This window comes from Arvicola amphibius, chromosome 12, assembly GCF_903992535.2.
Source record: "Arvicola amphibius chromosome 12, mArvAmp1.2, whole genome shotgun sequence".
Lineage (NCBI taxonomy): Eukaryota > Metazoa > Chordata > Mammalia > Rodentia > Cricetidae > Arvicola > Arvicola amphibius.
In genome coordinates this window covers 17,584,043-17,602,630 of record NC_052058.2, presented here as the reverse complement: position 1 = coordinate 17,602,630, position 18,588 = coordinate 17,584,043, and the positions used below count along the sequence as shown (strand labels likewise).

At 35.3% G+C, this 18,588-nt stretch overlaps 1 protein-coding gene across 3 annotated transcripts in view; it reads right to left on the bottom strand.

Moving 5' to 3' along the window:
* The window catches only part of Akt3 (AKT serine/threonine kinase 3), a 237,517-nt gene that overhangs the window by 23,076 nt on the left and 195,853 nt on the right, over positions 1–18,588 (bottom strand). For 2 of the 3 annotated variants that reach the window (XM_038348695.1, XM_038348694.1), the window contains exons 10-11: positions 16,951–17,079; positions 5,930–6,144 (exon numbers count right to left, since the gene is read on the bottom strand). In XM_038348695.1, coding sequence (XP_038204623.1) covers positions 5,930–6,144; positions 16,951–17,079 — 344 coding nt within the window. Of the gene's footprint in view, positions 1–363; positions 1,142–5,929; positions 6,145–16,950; positions 17,080–18,588 lie in introns of those variants that run through there. The other variant, XM_038348696.1, reaches the window with a different exon arrangement.

The following is an 18,588-nucleotide window of genomic DNA, read 5'->3' as shown; positions in this document are numbered from 1 at the left end:
CAGAGAAGTCTTTAAATAAAACACTCCAGAGAAAAACATTAGACTGTAAAATAGGATAGCAAAGTTCTTATCTGGAACCTTCAGTCTTATGATTTCGTATTTAAGATTAAGCAATGATTCCTGTTTTTTCCAGGGGATGTTATCTCTCCCCTGGTATGCTGAATCTCCCTGGGAGGCAGAGATCAGTACTGGGTTAACAAAGTGATCCTAAACCTGGCCTAAGGAACAAAAAAAGCAAAAACACCAAAATATTTATTTCTGAAAAGAATTTAATATTTCAAAGTATAAATCAAACCTAGTTTGCATAAAAAAATCAGAACTCTATTTTCTTACAGTTTACAGTTTGTTTATAGTTCACAATATTGTTTTATGTGTACTTGAGAAGGCACATGAATTAGAGAAGCAGTCATTCTATAAGTTAAAAAAATGTCAACCTGGATTTAGTTCTTCATTTTTGTATAAAACCCCAGTTCTTTTGCAATAATTGGCTTAGGAAATAGCTAGCATGTTTATCAAGATACATAAGATAGTGCCAGTGAATGCTATGCAATCCTGAAATTATAGTTATAGATTTCATTTTAGAAGCTCAAATCCATTAGTATAAAATTCTTTAAAGTATGAAGCTGTCAAAAACTTTAATGTCAATGGCCCCCTAATATATAATTTAAATACTTTAAAACGATGTTAAAATATGAGTTAAACTGATGTTTTGAACTTTTTTATGCCTAAGACCATAAACTTCAACATCAGAATACCAAATAAGCCGTTAGCTCCCATGTATTCCTTACTATGAGGAACATCACAGAACTCCTATTTTCCTATAGTAGTATACCCAGCATGAGGTGGTGGTTTTCATGTAAGCTGTACTGGAGAATAAAGGAAAGACATGCAGAAGGGCCACAGAGTAACAGAGAATAAGCTTCTGGTGGAAGTGTGGGTGGAAAGGTTTCAGTTTTCTCTAAGGGGTTGGCCAATGGGAGTATATGGGCAACACAAATTGGACCTGCAGTAGTTCTTCATTTTCTTCCTCTTCCTTTTCTTCTTCTTCCTCATCTTCTTCCCCTTCCTCTTCTTCCTTTCCCTCTTTTCTCTTCTTTTTTGGGAGAGAGTTCACAAGGGTGGGCAGGCAGACTTGGGAGGACTGGGAAGTGAGTGTTATTGGGGTACATGATGTGAAATTCCCAAATAATCAATAATCAATAAAATATTATATTAAAAAAGCCCAAAGATGGTTAATCCTTTAGGAGAAGTCACAGCAATTCATCAAAGAATACAAAATAAATAAATAAATAAATAAATAAACAGCACTTAAAGTAGCTGAATGAAAAAAGAAATCCCAGTATATCTGATTATGTTCAAAACCTTCTGGAGAATGTTGCTGGCTTTCTTTTCCTAGAGCTAAACTGTTATTTCCCAGGTTTCTGCCCAGCTCTCCTCTTTCCACACTCTCCTTCCTGAGCTACTTTTCAGTCTCCAGTTACCTCCTAGATGCCAGGGACCACCCAAATCTATAGTTGGCTACCATGACTCTTTTAAGCATTAGCTGCATTTCTTCCAGATGATTACTTGACATTTCCATCTAGGTTTGCCAGTGAAACCTTAGACTTGCTATAAAGCTACTCTCAGCACCCACCACTATAAGCCTCTATCTTTGCGTGTACCCCCTAAATTAATCACCCTAACTGGGTACTTCTAGGATTATCCATACCAACTTCTTACATTTTTATTTATTCGCAACTGTATTGTTTGTTTTTTTAAAAAATCTTTTAAAGAACCTGCTTTCTTATCTAGAAATATTTGCTTATTGTTTTTAAGATATAATCTTCCTATAGTGTTCAGGCTGGCCTCAAACCCTCAATCCTCTTGCCTCAGCATCCTGAGTACTGTCTGTGTCATACAGACTTTGTACAGTGTTCTGTCTTCCTGTCCTTTACCTTTCACATCAGACCACTCCACAGCTGCCAGGGCTGCTTTCTCTTCACACATATCTCATTATGCCATCTCTTTCTATAAAGCATTCTTCTGTTTTTTCATCCTTCCCCGAATAAAGATTATTTTCTAAGAAACATAAGACCCTTATAGTCTAATACACCTGTTTCATCTTTCAATGGTGCTCAACTCACGGAGCTTTTCAAATGCCATGTTCATGTGCAAGTTTGACTATATTTTACATGCAAATGATGTCTGAAGCCAGCTCAGGTTCTCAAAATCTTTTAGGCTGAGCTAATGATCAAGAGCATTTGCACATAGTTTGGCCTAAAAATATGCAAATAGGTTTATGCCCCTTGTTATTCTATAAATGTTTAGAAAGATGTGCTCATGCTGTCTATCTCTGCATCCTCAGTACTTTGATGCAGCAGTACAGAGACTTGACACTTTATATAAAAGAGCTTTATAAGCCTGAGAGAAGAAAATATGTATCAGGGCCCTAACATTCTTGAAATTTACCTAACATATATTCAAAAGTTTCTAACTACCTACTATGTGCTATCTGTACAATGGGAATGAGCCAATAGTAGATAAGTTAATGAGACACAAAAAACATAAACAAGACTTGGTTTTGCCAGAAACTTACAGAGACACCACAGAACAAGAAGTGACCAAAGTTGTCTAGAAGAGTAAGAAAAAGATGGGATAAAAATTCACTGCCCTTGAAACCAAGTCAAATATCAGATTCTCCTCCACTCAAAAAGATGAAATGGTAGGCACAGCTCTGCTTAAAAACAACCTTTCAGCAAACTCTGCTCATTACATAGCTGGAATAATCACCTTAACTGCAATACACCTCAAAAACTATACTGAGAAGTTGGTACTGCAGACAAGATGAGAAATACTATGCACACATCAGAAAATTTGGATTTCTATTCTGGCTCCACATGAATTTTCAGTGAGACCACAGACACATCACTTACATACTGCACATGAAATGTTTATAGTATCTACTCGATCTACTCTGGAAGGCCCCTTAAAAAAGCAAACTAAAACAACAGAAAAGCACCCACTCAGGGAAAAAAGGATAAAAATCTTTTTGTAAGTCTAAGGAAACACCTCAGTCACTAAAGATCACTCACTACAGTGTTTGAATGGTCTTCACAAAACAAAGTGATGAGGCTTCTTTCCCTTACCCATGCCACTACATGGCAGATGGGGAGGGGGCAGCTCTCCTGCTCTCCTTCACAGTGGGCTCACCTGTATCCCTGAACACAGAGTCTGCTCTAATGTACTGTCTAGGTGAAGTGCACACCTGTGTTGAGGAGTGGGGCCATCTTTTCCTAGTGCAGAGGTCAGCTCTCTTCTAAGGGGCAGAGTCAGCTATCCTGCAGTACTCAGCAAGGGGCTTGCTCAGCATGGCATGGTTCCTTTAATCCCTGTGCTAACAAGGGCCCCAGACATGGATCTTGGCAGCAGCTCAGGCCCAGAGTCTCCATGTCCCAGTTGCAGCACATGTCACCAGATCAGTATGGCCCCTGCAGCAATATGGACCTCGGACACCATCATTACCACCTAAGCAGATGAGAGAGCTGGTCCAGGGTCTCAAGAGTGAGAGAACTATCCCCATCCATCACTAGCTGCATCACACTGTAGAGCAGACCCTGCACCCACCAAGGCAACACACTAGTGCTGACCCTGCTGATATCAACACAGGAGAGCCAGCCCTGACGGCATGAGAGCAGGACAGCTGAGTACCCCCACTCCCGACCCCAATATGCTCCCCATAGCAATCAGGAGAGGGGGCCCTGTACCTTGCCTGGACAAAATAGTAGAGTTGGTCCTGGTGGTGTGAGTTTGGGTGACTGAGAGCAGGAAAACTGGACCCGCTCCTTGCTGCAGGCTGCACTAGGTGAGCTAGTCTAGGCAGTGCTGGAGAGGGAAAAGCTGGTGAGCTGACCAATCCAACTACCACCCAGGCACAGACAGGGCTATAAGTTGTCCCACCTCAGCACCCACTGAATCTATGAACTATTGAAGCATGTGAAAGAAGAACCTACAAATCCATGACACAGGACAACAACAGGATATCCAAGAGGATCCCCCAGTGAGAGTCCATTATTGGTGGTGTAGCAGAAGCCACAAACCTTTAGTCAAGTCAATTACTTACAGCAATGAGCACTGGCAAGTAAAGATGAACAGACTAAAGGGTGAATTGTGTGACTCAACAGTCCACACTGCAGCTTCCACAACAAGATTCCCTCCCTCCCTCTCTTCCTCCCTCCCCTTCTCCTTACCTCCTTCTCTCCCTCCCTCCTCTCTCTCCTCTCATTTTGTTTGTTTTTGTTTTTTCTTTTAAATTTGGTTTGTTTTGGGAGGAAGTTGCAAGGCAGAGGGTGAATGAAAGGGGACAGAGAGAAGTGGGATCAAAATGCATGATGCGAAATATACAAAGAATCAAGAGAAATAAAAGAAATAAAAAAGTGATAGTAAACTATTATATATGGTTATTTCTGCTGAAAGCAGTATGGCATTCTTAAAAATTTATTTTTTATTTTATGTGTATAAGCATTTTGCCTACATACGTGTGTGTGTGTGTGTGTGTGTGTGTGTGTGTGTGTGTGTGTGTGTATCTTCCATGTTTGGCGCACCTCAGGAGATGAGAAGAAAGTGTTAGAGCCCTTGGACTGAGTTACAGATGGCTGTACACCATTAGGTTGGTGCTGGGAACAGAACCTGGATCCTCTGCAAGAGCAGCCAGTCATTTAACCACTTATATCACCTCTCCAGCCCCACATTCTTAGACACTGAACAATTAGATACCTACAGTGAACACCTCTTCTAAAGGAAACAAAGATCAAGTTCTAAGAATTCACATACTTCTTTCAAACATTAAAGGGTCTCTCAAATATATGCTAAGAATGAATAAAAAAACATTGGTAAAACATTAGGTGAGGTATTCTGGACAACCAAAAAGATGAAGTCGTCTATTCTCTAGATGCTTAGAGATTAATGAGCTTTCAAGGAAGTTTTGATACTTATGGGTAGAGGACAGACTCTGTCTACCTGCCTGTTTGCCTGCCTGCCTGCCTCCGTCCCTCCCTCCCTCCCTCCGTCCCCCCAACCCCCACCTCTCTCTCCCTCTCTCTCTCTCTCTCTCTCTCTCTCTCTCTCGCACACGCACACACGCACACACACATTATGGGAAGGTGGAGAAGATAAACACTACCTCAAGTTATGGGTCATTTTATAAACAAATTATTCCACATATAACTAGTGAGTATATTGTAAATTAATACATAAATGGACAAAATACAGCAACTGAGCAGTAAAGGCTATAAGAGAGCTTAGATCATAACCAAAACATATCTGTAAAAACAAAATTACAGTGTCTCGCCTTACAACCAATTTTTCAGCCATACCTGAAAAAAAAATAACAAAAAAGAGAAATGTTGCCGGGCACTGGTGGCACACTCCTTTAACCCCAGCACCTGGGAGGCAGAGACAGGCGGATCTCTGTGAGTTCGAGGCCAGACTGGTCTACAGAGTTAGTACAGTACAGCCTCCAAAGCTTCAGAGAAATCTTCAACCAATAAAACAAACAAATAAACAAAAATAGAAATATTAACCTGGATTAGTGGCAGAAAGAGTAGAAACAAGCCTTTTTTTTCTATGATGTGAATCAGGAAGTCCTAGGGACTGAAAGAAAAAGGAAACCCTTCCATTCCTAGGGTAATTAAGACATTTTTTTACTCATAATCATAAAGATTTCTCAAAAGTCCTTATTTGAAAAGTTTGTATAATATTTTCAAATTAAGAAACAGCTTATGTGTTTTTAAACTGTTTTATATTATGAACTTAAAAATAAGTCAGTATCTCAGTGGGAAAATGTCTACGCCAAATACAATGGTTCCTGGAATCATGTATATTTCAATTTATTTTCAAATTATGAACTCTAACCAAATTTATCAGCAACTTATAGACTGATATCAAGGCTTACCGTTTATTTGGATCCTTTATCAAGAGCCCTGAAAGCAATGATTTTGCATCTGAAGAGAGTGTTCGGGGAAATTTAATGTCTTCCATTAGTATTAGTTCAAAGAGTTTCTCATGATCCTGGTTGTAGAAAGGCAACCTCCCACACATCATTTCATACATGACAACACCCAGGCCCCACCAGTCTACTGCTCGGCCATAGTCATTATCTTCTAATACCTAGAAGTGAAACCAGCAAAATTATTATTATTGTTGCTCATTATCATCATAATCTATCTACCATCATCATCATAATCTATCATCATCATCATCATCATCATCATCATCATCATCCACTCTCACTATGTGACCTTGGCTGGCCTGGAACTTCCTATGTAGGCTAAACTGGCCTCAAATTCATAGAGATCTGTTTGTCTGCCTCTGGAGTGCCATGCCTAGTCCATGTACATTAACGGTTAAAGTATCATTCAAAAAAAGTAAATTCTATATGAAAACAAAAAAACATTTAATTACTTATATAAAACAGTTAACAAAATTCAGAAACATTCAATGTACAAAAAGCAAAAGTCATAAAGATTTTCTTAAATGAATTTGAAGTATATCCAAATCTACATAACGAAATGAAAACCATCAGCTAGTATGTTTGCTTATTTTCTTTTAGGTCTACTGCATTTCACACTCTGAGTCCTTCCAACAACTTAAAAAAAATTAGGCCATGCTGGTGACAGATCACATATTGTGCATTGTACATTTTACTTTAAGAAGTAAATTTAAAACAAGAAAGAAAACGGGGTGGAAAGCTGGCTCTGTGGCTAAGAGTACTTAGAAGAGGTGGGTTCCAGTCCCAGAATCCACCTGGTGACTCACAAAAATCTGTACCTCCAATTTAAAGGGGTTAGACATCCTCCTCTTTGGGCATCTAGTGATGCGCGCGCGCGTCCACACCCCTCCCCCCCGAGACATGCAAAACATTTATACACACAAAATCTAAAAAAAAAATTTAAAGACAATAATACAAATCTAACAGTGAAAGATGAAAACACCAAACAATTTAAAGGATGATAGTATAGAGTGTGGCTGTAAAACAATAAATATGACAACTTATGGGATCCCTTATATGTTTAAAATCTTTCAGAAAATAATGAAGGAAATGAGTAACAGTATTTACTGTTCAGAAATATAATCTTTTTTATATCTGAAGTCTCAGAAACAACAAACTTTAGCCAGATGTGGTGGCACAGCACTCAAGAGGCAGACACAGTGGATCTTTCGCATACAAAGTAGGTTCCAGGACAGCCAGGGCTACAAAGAGAAACTCTGTCTCAAAGAGAAAGAGAGAGAGAGACAGAAAGAGAGAGAGAGACAGAGATACAGAGAGAAACAGAGAGAATCTATGGAATCTTTGTGGTATATGTCCATATATGTGTGTGTGTGTGTGTGTGTGTGTGTGTGTGTGTATATATATATATATATATATATATATATATATATATATATATATATATATATATGATGCAAAAACAATTTAGTTATGGCACAAAGATATCACTTGGTTACATTAAAACACTCTTCAAATCCAAACATGGCCACTTACTATGTGTGCTGACCCCAGCATTGAACTGCAATGGAGAGTCCAAGGCCTTGTGCACGGTAGGCCATGTGTTCTACCACTAAGTTATAACCTTCCGGCAAATGTGACTCTTGTTCAATGGAATAACCCTCACGTAGAGACAACGTCCAGTACTTTATTTACATAACTACATTTGAATTAATATTAAACTTCAGTTTATCTGACCCTTTCAAGCTTTGAGTAAACCTGGTCTAGAATATGAATTACATCAAGTAGAAAACCCTTATTTTGAATTAATCAAATGCTTTACTGAATTTTATGTATTTCTGATAGTTACATTAAAGTTAACTACTACAAAGGGCATTTGAGCAGAAAAGTTTAAAGATAAAGGGCAGAATGTAAAAACTTCATCCATATACTTGTTTATTGCCAAAGAAACCAAGAAAATCATCTGTAACTTAAGATCAAAAGCCTGGTTACTGTGACTAAAGAAACTATTTTCTGAAAGAGAAACTTTAGTTTTTTAATAGACAAAACATTCACACTCGATGTATCTGAGTAAGTAATATGGGAACAAACAGAATACAAATAGCCTCAAGAAGCATATGGAATTTTTTATTTCTTAAAATATACTGTGGACCTTTTAAAGTAAGAGTGACTATCTCAAAGTTCACAATGGAGTGCATAGTTTTCTAGATCTTTATCTTTATCCAACTGCTACAGGATTTTACCAAATAACAAAGCAAAACAAAAACCTAACTAATCTCTAACTGGATTCCTACAATACCAACAAAACAGTGGCATACATGAAAAGGAGCCAAATCTGGTTTTTAACCTCTTTTTTCATGAAACCATAAAAAGCATAAAGCTGGATTAACTGCCTTCTGAACCCACATTTCACCAGCCGGGTTCTCATCCCCAGCTGGCAAAACTGGCAATCCTTTATTTTTGTTTAAATACCTGGTTTTCAGCCAGAAGGGCAGGAGTACATAAAAAGAGGGTTTCATTTGGAAGAGAATAGCAACTGAAAACCAAAACTACATTGTAAGAAAAAACTGTTAGATAAAATGTAATACATTTTATTTACCTTTTAAAATAAACACATTCTTAATATAGGTGGTTTTACATCTGACACATGGACCTTCACTGACATACAGATACATGATCACATAATTGGAAATGTTTGCTGTATCTCTTTGTGGTCAACAATCCTGATAGTATGCATTGTATTACTGACATGCAGACTTTAGCATTGCTGGGAACACAGTCTAACAACTCAGCCACACTCTCAAGAACCTTTGCTATCAACAACAAAGAAATATTTTATGTAAGTTGTGAGGTGAAATGTTCAAGAAATAAAAGATAGAAATGACTGTTACATTCTACATAGACACACAATGTGAAACATACTCTACTATTCATATTATATATTTTCTCTTTAAATAGAATGCTTTTAAAACATAATTCTGTGAAATACTCTCAAATTTCCAATTGAAATTAATTATTCCAAACATAAGTATTTTATATTATTTTTGGGAAAAAAGTTTTTCTTCCTTATTCAAACTCCTTATTTTTCTAAAATTCTAGTAGTGTAAAATTTGCACTTTTTAAGGTAATTGTTAAAAATCTCTCTGTTCACTTCAAATGATTGCTTTTCTGTAGCAAACCAGCTCATCAATTTCATGGTCACTGTGAAACTGCTAAGGGTATGAAAAACAGTGGTCTAAAAGCACAGTAATAGGGAAATATACTTCAGCTCCATTCAACTTACTCTATCACCTTCTTAGGCTATAATTGCAGATCAGAACATATTCTGATAAGAAGTTGGAAAAAAAAAAAAAACCTGATTTTGGTGAAATGACCTAAGCAACCCTTATCTTAAAATGACACAGATGTTTACCTCAGCAAGGGTGCAGACATTTAGTGCTGCCTTCCATCCTAATGCCCTTTGTAATTTTAGATGTAGCCTGTCCACTCAAATCAATTTCCACAAAAACAAGGACAAAAGAAAATGTACTAAAAGAAAAGGTATAAGCCATTAAGTGAGGAAAGACCATGTAAAACCAAAAGTCAAACAGCACAAACTCCAAGAAACAGGCTGGGTTTCAATTTTCCTACCAGAACCCAGAAATTGCCTTACCCTCAGACATAATAAAACCCAATATTCAAGCATGTTAAAGCAGGCATCAGTCAACACCAAGCATTTGTTAACAGCTGATGAAAATACTTACACTTATTTTTAAAATGTAGGTAAATGAAAAACAATTGTAATTGACAAATAAGCTCTTAAACAGTAATTGAAAGATATTTAAAAGTTGTGTATTACAAAATGACATTATCAAGTAAATGCTTCCAACATTAACATAATAGGCATTTTCAAAAACATTTTATTTCCAGTATTATTTTACCAAACAAGATTTACTGTAAGTAAAGGGACACCGTTCTCAGTTTGCTAGTCAGGCCAAACAATGCACCCAAGGCTACCAATTATAAGGAGACGATGTATGCCCTGAAGTGGCTTGCTGTTCAATCAATAATCCTGACAGAACAGATGGGAGAAAAATCAAACATCTAAACAAACTGTCTACACACCTATGTTGTGAAAGTAAACTGTGAACTTGGATGAACCAATTTACCACTTTTTCAAATTTTTTCTTTGGTAACCCCACATCTCAGGTAACTGATATATATGTTATGTAAAAACATAAATATATATACTTCATCATTTCTAAAGGTTATTTCTCTATTCCTCTCATCATCTGATATTTTATTAAATTGGAACTTGATAAAAAATGACAAGTTTTCTTATTCAGATTTTAAGAGTATAGTTTCAAGAATAATTTATAATTTGTAAGAATTTATAATTCATAAAATTCTGAGTTTCATGGTTTGTTAATATTTTTCATATTATTATTTTAAATAACATTTTTTTTTGGTTTTTCGAGAGGGAATATTTAATGCCAACTGCTCTAACTCTTAATATGGCATCCATAAATGTCATGTTATTGCTCTAAGTTTTATGTTACCACCTATCAGTGTACAAATGCCTAAAGGCAACTAACATCACAATTTCAAAAGCAAACCAAAGTCAGATCAGAAAAATCCCTCAAGACAAAAGCCAGGTGAATAAATATCAGGAACTAAATCATACATACATATATCTTCCTATAGTTCTCTACTGCTTCTTCAATGGCAAAGCAATAGACATTAATGAATTCTAAGAAACTGTGTCATTGTAACTCAAGTAAAAATAGGTATCATTAGTGTTCCTTAAGTAACTAACTTAAGGTTACTGTTTTATATATCATCCGGAGTCAGAAAATTTACAATTAAACCTTGGACTTCATCTAAAATCATACCAAATTTTCTGATTTATCAAGTTAAAAAGAAGCTTATGTGGGATTTAGCTAACAACAACAACAACAAAAAAAAACCCTACCAAATTAGTAAAAAGCACTAGCTGTAAAAGTTAAGGGGCATTTATTCTATTTGACTTCACGTTTAAACAATATCCAATTATGTGACATTGGGATGACTGTTAATGTCACCCATAATAGGACCATAGCAAAGACATAAATTTAATCAAGTAACAAGCCAACTCATCTGATAGAGATTCTTAAATATAAATTCTAACTATCAAGCAGACAACAACCGGAACTAATTACTATGCCCCTGATGGAACTTAAAGTATTTAACTTCCTGGTAATACTAGCGATGACATCTTTCGAGACTGTCAGAAAAAGGAAGTTTTAAAATAACACTTTTTCACAAGGCTCAGTAGTGTAAAATAATTTCATAGCTTTTAGGAATATAGCAAAAACCTGTTCAAGGACTACTCTGAACATAGCTGTGCACATTACTATTTCTGCCTGCAGATTAAAGATGCAAGCACACGTAACTGGCCACTCATCTCTCACCCAGAGTTCCCAAAGATGATACTGGAAGAGTCTCCTAAACGTTCTGTCCCTTAATCCTACATTGCCTCACAGTCATTTTTTCCATGCTCCTACTTAGTTCTTAGGAAGTTAATGCATATTTCTGATTTAAAAATTTTATGTAATTAATTTTCATTTGTACTATGATTTATTACAATTAAACAAATTTCTTTACCAAAAGTTATAATTTTCAGAAGCATTTCATATATTCTCAATACTTCATATCATATTAGACATAGATTTTAAAAGAAAAATATACAGAATTCTAATAAGCAAATGTTTAGAAATGGGCTCTGAGAACTAAAAAGAGTGAATTTAAAATTACATTTTTAGTCAGTAGGAGGAAAATGCACTTTATACACTTAGAAAAATAAAATTTCCTATTTCCATTTTCAAAAAATAGCCACAACTAGATATTATACATTTCTTAAAAATCAAATCATTTCAGAATCTCTGTGGTTTTTTTTAGTTGGTTATCAAATAGTTTTATTTTTACACTATTACAGAAGTGCATTTCTCTGGGTTCCCCAAACCACCTTCCTCAACCTTGCCCATCTGTCACCATCTGCTTCTTTTTAGCATGTACTTTTTGTGTGATCACATAAGCATGTGAAAAATAACTAACATTCAGATGATTATCTGCTGGTACATTTGAGGACTGGGCACAATAAAAGTGAACTGCCAAAACGCACTTAACACTTTTAATTTTGTTGGGTCTTGCATGTAAGCTACATTTGATTTTCAAACTGTTTTACAGTTGGAAAGTTGAGCAGGTACTGCTAACTCAAGAGCAAAGCTGAGACTCCAAATAATTAGCACTGCATAAAATCATCTGGATTTAATAGGATCCAAACTAAATAATGAAATTTTAAAAAATTGTAAGTGATTTCTAATTTCTTTTATAATTTTTAGGTGTTTAAAGCCAGCATAGACTACAAAAACAGAATCCTCTCAAGACATCTTATGGTCTATAATTTTCTAATGGATTGGTTCCATTTCCTTGGACTACAACAAGAAAAATGAACTCATTTAAAGCTGTACATATCAATGCCTTTCCAGAGATGCTGCACATGAGATGTCTAGTTTACAGTTTGTCAGATCCTAATCTATGTAATCTCCTCAAAGATTATCTTCCTATCAGTAAACTGCCACTAAAGGTATTATAGTGGAAACATCATTATTCATCAAAAGAGGTTAAGAGAAAATACTTACTTAGGCATTCATTTTTCAATTAATAGTATTTTACCTAGAAAAATTACCTTTTCAGGTGATATTTACCAAATAATAATAACAATCAGAGTCCATATAAATGTAAGCATCTACCTAAATGTGCTGTAGGTCTGATACAAAAGGCATTTAATAAACTGGCATTAGATGACTTCTCATATGCTTTTTGAAAAGTCTTTGCTGTTAACACCATCCGAATTAAATAGCAATCACTACAATCAGATAGAAATAACCGAAAAGAAGAGCACGCAGGTTAAGAGGAAGGCTGCTGCATGATGCCCACAATCTGTACAGACAGTGCTCAGGGAGCAGAAGGGAGAACACCAACAAGATTCTTGCACAAGAGCAGCAGTCAAGGATGCACTGATCTTATCTTCCTATCAAGAAAAGATCAGCATTGAGAATGGTACAGAATAGAAATGAAAGGTTCAAAACATGGCAGACACTATCTGAAAGTAAAGAGAAAGCTAGTTTCAGCATGAGATAGTCTCTCTAGCTGACCATGTGAATCCCACTGTATTACATCCCTGGCTTACAATTCACAGGTACTCCTTTACCCAAGGGATTCCAAATGAGTTCCTTTGCATTCCAACCATTAGCCATGTGTCCATCCTCCCTCATCCTATTCTGTGTTAGGATCCCTATGCCACACTCCCCAGGAGGGCTTATTTTGTCCTCCGTTATATGCAACTCTAGATGTTATTTTCCTGAGCAGCAACCTGTATTAATTATACTCTATCACTTTACTAAACCAAAAGATAATTGAACATAATCATTTCCTAGTTTTTCTGTATACCTAGAATCTACCATAAAGCCTAAAAGCTTGTTAAGTATTCAGTATTTCTTTTCTCTACAAATAGATATTATTCAATGACATGGCACAAATTGATGACTAGAATATGAAAGTACATTTTTATGTCGTAGGTAAGGTAAATATATTCCAAGATATTCCGATATAACAAAAATGTACTAAAAGATATAGATATTTAGGACACATAATTTAAATTACTTGAAAAATTGGTTGTTTCAAAGTCTGTCATCTACAAAGAAAAGAACTGCAATGATCACTTTTTCTATAAATGTGTCAAAATTTAAATTAATAAAATATCTGTATCAATCATGGATAAACAAATTGCTTTTTAAAGGCTCTAATACTTTAAAAAGATATGCAGGAATTAACCAGGGGATGGCTCAGGGGGTAAAAAATGCTTGCTAAAAACTTGACAAACTGAGTTTGATTCCCAGGACCCATATGGTATAAAGAGAGAATGAGTGTCTAAAGGCTGTCTACTGACTGCCACGTGTATATGTCAGCCTATACAAACACATGCATAAATGCACAAACAATAAAATAATAAAATAAAAATATTAAATATGTAGAATGACTACTTAATGTTTTTTTAAAGAAACATGGTTTCTTGAGTATTGGTAACTCTTAGAAACAAGTCTCTTTACATTCATTTCTTTGTTTTGTCTTTCAGTTGATGTCTCCACAGAAAACAGTATTTTTTTTGTTTCTTAGGAGATCATCTGCTTCTCAAATGAGACATGTTTATCTTCTCCAGAATAATTTCTCCTAATTGTGACATAACTAATTTTGGTATTCTAAATCTGGGATGTCATCATTCATCACAAATGTATAGCAAAGGCAACTGAATACCAGAAAAACAAAGAATTTGTTTCCCTGACTCTCACAAAAACAAAACTAGTACAGAAAATACGATCTTATATTTGAATCAACAAAACATATTTTCTAAAATTTCATTTCTTTCACAAAAACAGAATTTTAAACTTTAGCCTCTATAACAGAGAAAATTATATGTTTGGCAAGACAACAACACTTGGAAATGTACTATATTTTAAGTATTAGCACTTATTTATAATCACTAGGCCTTTTGAAATGCTAATTGAACTCCTAGTTTAAAAAACTAATATTGTAAGGCAACATGCTAATACATACATAATTTATTCTAATTTCTAATTTCTTCTGATTATCGTTTCCTGTCGGGCCATCATTCATATAATTGAAGATGAAAGGTAGGCTTTGTGGTCTAGCAACCCTAATTAGAATCCTGATCCTCCTGGGAAGTACAGAGGAGTAATATGACCAAAATATATTATTTACATAGATGACACTCTCGAAGAATAAATACTTTTTTGTATTTTTTAAAGAACCCTGAATTATTTACCCCACAATGCCCCCCTAGTGATCCTCCTGCGAAGTACAGAGGAGTAATATGACCAAAATATATTATTTACATAGATGACACTCTCAAAGAATAAATAAGTTTTTTGTTTTGTAAAGAACCCTGAATTATTGTTTACCCCACAATATCCCCCTAGCTGGGTTCAGATTACTAAAATGAAAAATGAATTTCACTATATTTCACGTTATTTCAAATGTCACAGGGACAGAGTGATGATTAATAACAGAAATCCTACTCATCAAAGGAAGATTCCTTCACCTTTAACATCAGCCACACAGTTTTGGCTGCACTCTAAGGGGGTGGGGCCACTGGTACAGCTCCCACCACTCTGCCTTCCTCTTCCTCTGTGCTGGTTTCCTCCTATTTACTACTCATGTATCTGAGCAAACATCCCTCTTGTAACCATCTATCTGTGGAAGATTTTGTTATCCAAATGCATCTGCAGTAACTCCACCTCACATACTCCACTGTAATGGGTGATATAATCTATGTATGTACTGTTTGAGTCTGAGTGCTTACAACAGCTTCAAGGAATAAACATATAATAAAAGTGATGTGGATCCTTTGAAAAAAAGGCCAAAAAATGAGATGACACACAAATGATCTTAGCAACATTTTCCTTAACAGCCAAAAGGGTACAATGTGGGTGAAATTCAAAGACAATTTGCTAAGGGAAAGAGCCAGACATAGAAGGCATCATGCCATATAATTTTATTTACATGAAATGTTCAAAAAGCTACATGGAGAGCCTAGAGAGAAAGGATGAGAAACTAATGAAGGTGAGGTCATAGCTGGAATTACTAAAACATTTTGGAAATAGAAATGATGGTTGCATAAAACTCTAAACATTTTAAAAAGTAAATTATTTACTAAAAATGTATATGAGATGTGAACTGTAACCAAATAACAAAAACTGAAAAAGAATCTTTAAAAACTGAACTTTTTTTTTTAACAGCTTACTAGACTAAAAACAAAAGAGAAAGAGGGAAGGACTGGGGGAGTTTAAGATTGTTTATTTTTTCCTATGCCATTTACTGTTAGATCTTCAGGCCAAAGAATCCTAGCCATTTTGAAGAAACCAGAGCCATAGAGAAGCTGTAAGCGATCCTGTCAACATTAATGACTAGCAGCAGCTGCCACACAGAAGAGTGAAGGTGCTTCTAGATAATTTCATTCTCTAAGCAGTGAAGTCTTTTGGCTAAGAACACGTGTGAGCAGAACAAAACAAAGCCATCTGTGCAGCCCCATCCGCACGCTTGATGTAAAGAAATCCAAGGTTACATGAGTTTCTGTTTCATCACGGATCATTTGAGTACGTTGTTACACAGCAATACTAACAGGGACACCTAAGATCGTTGCACCACATTACATCTTTCCCTTCATCTTCCCCTTTTCTTCTCTATGGAACTTTATGTATTATGTTATATATAGTCTTATGTTATATAGACTTCCTTCTGTCCTATAGAAGAAGTTCCTTGAGAGCAGTCATTTTCTATCTTTCTCCTACACTGGCACATCACACACACACACACAAATCCTCAAAACAGAGCAGAAACACAATAGATTATTAAATAAACTAATGATCACCTCATGGATTGGGAGCCTCCTCCTTCTCTTTTCTTGTGAGCCCCAAAATGTGATTTTTTTTCCTTTTCCAAAAACCCCCCAATTTCCAGTAGTTAAGCATGAACACCAAGTACTATAATCGCTGCTTCTTCGTAAAGTCCAAGATTGTTTAAAAAACTATAAATATGCTTATTGAATTAGTCAATTATTCTATTTTCATAAGCAAAGTAAAGTAAAAAGAAATAAGACAAAATAAAATGTATAGCCAAAAATATGATTTAATCTACTTTACTAAAACCATCACAAACTTTAACATATTAAAAACTTTATTACAAACTACAAAATTTAATTTCCACATCTGTAGCCTGAAAATACCCCATTAAATGTAAAGGCAAAATAAATTTTGATCGAAATCTTGTGGGTTTTTTGTTGTTTTTTAGAAATACTGCAACTTGAAAAAATATTTTTCCCCTTGAGAAACACTAGTGCTATTGTTCTTTTAAATGGAATTTAGGCCTACCTCTGGTGCCAGATATTCTGGGGTACCACAGAATGTCTTCATGGTGGCTGCATCTGTGATTCCTTCTTTGCAAAGTCCAAAATCTGTAATTTTTATATGGCCATCTTTATCCAGCATCAAATTCTCCAACTGTGTAAAAACAGCACAAATCATTTTATAAGTTTCAACATGAGAACAGTTTCAGAAAATGATTAATAAAGTACTAGAAAGAGACACGGGTATATTTAATGGAGTTGTCAGGCCTTGCAAGTCCTATAACTTCACATGTAAAATGAAGGATCTTCTATCAAACATTTGTTGTGAAAAAAATTACTGACTACTTTAACATCAGTGGAAAAAGTAGTATAGCCTTAAGAACCATTCCTGATTAAGTTCTAATGATAAAAGACTAATCAGAATCAATCTCAGTAAGCAACATCAATACTTTGTACTGTAAAGTATTTACACAACCCAAGTTTCATATCGCCTACTGTCAGTTTCAATACTTCCCTTGACAGTTAGCATACTGATTTTTGCTTACAGAAACATCCTTTTGATAGTTTGAGTTTTGTAAGAGAAGATAATTCCTTTGTAGTTCTTACTAAATAAAAGAACCCAACTCTTTTAAACATAAAAAGAAAAAGGATACCAAAGTGAAATATGTTATAAAGCTGGAGTCTCTGAACCCACCTTTAATTGATAGGTAACAAAGAGAATTGTAAAGAGTTAACCTTTGGCAAAAATCAGACATCTCAAGTTATGAGATGCTCAGGGAACAAGAAATTTTGCCAAAGCCAACACAATTAAGAATACCAGTGTAGTTGACCCTCCCACTCAAACTTCAGCTGCAGTTATCATCACATGGGAGATCTGTGTGGATTGAGATATAATCATACAGCTGCATACAGAATACGAAGTGTAAAAAGCACCTTAACAAGGTGCAGAATACTTAACTTTTATTTAAGGAGTAGATACCTTAATATGGCATTCAAAGTATTTTTCAGAACTCTCAAGTTAATTTGAAACGTAGAGAATGCCACATATGAACATAGGTAGGCTAGATACAAATCATACAAATATGTACACAACATCTGCAATATGGTCATATTTTATATAATCAAAAATTAAGTGAGCAAGATATGTTTAAAGCAGAAACCACAGCAGACATATCTTTTTATATAGCACTTAAACAGATTATTTGATTGAACTGAATGTCCAATACATTCCAAACAAAATGTACTTCTGAACAGTAACTGTTTCTTCAGCTTATTTACAGTGATAAAAAGAACCTTAACTATACCATTAAACTATTTTCCAAAAATTAAGCTATTTTATCCAAATTCAGATACATTTGCTTGCATCCTTATTTTATTTTTCTACCAACCTACAACCTAGAAATAAAGCCCAATTTGCACAAATAGCATTAAGTCCTGAGTATTAACTCCAACCAAGAATTCTCAAGAGTGTTCTTCTTATCTTTCTCTGCTATAGTTAGTCTTGCTTTTCTCTGGGCCTCTTCTAAACACATTTCTTGTTCAGCGCCCTCTAACTTGCCACAGTTGAAACGAGGCACATGCTGAAACTCAGTTGCCTTGCTGAATACAACCTACATTCTCTGTTCTTAATTATTGTAAAATGTGTTTTCTATGAATATTCATA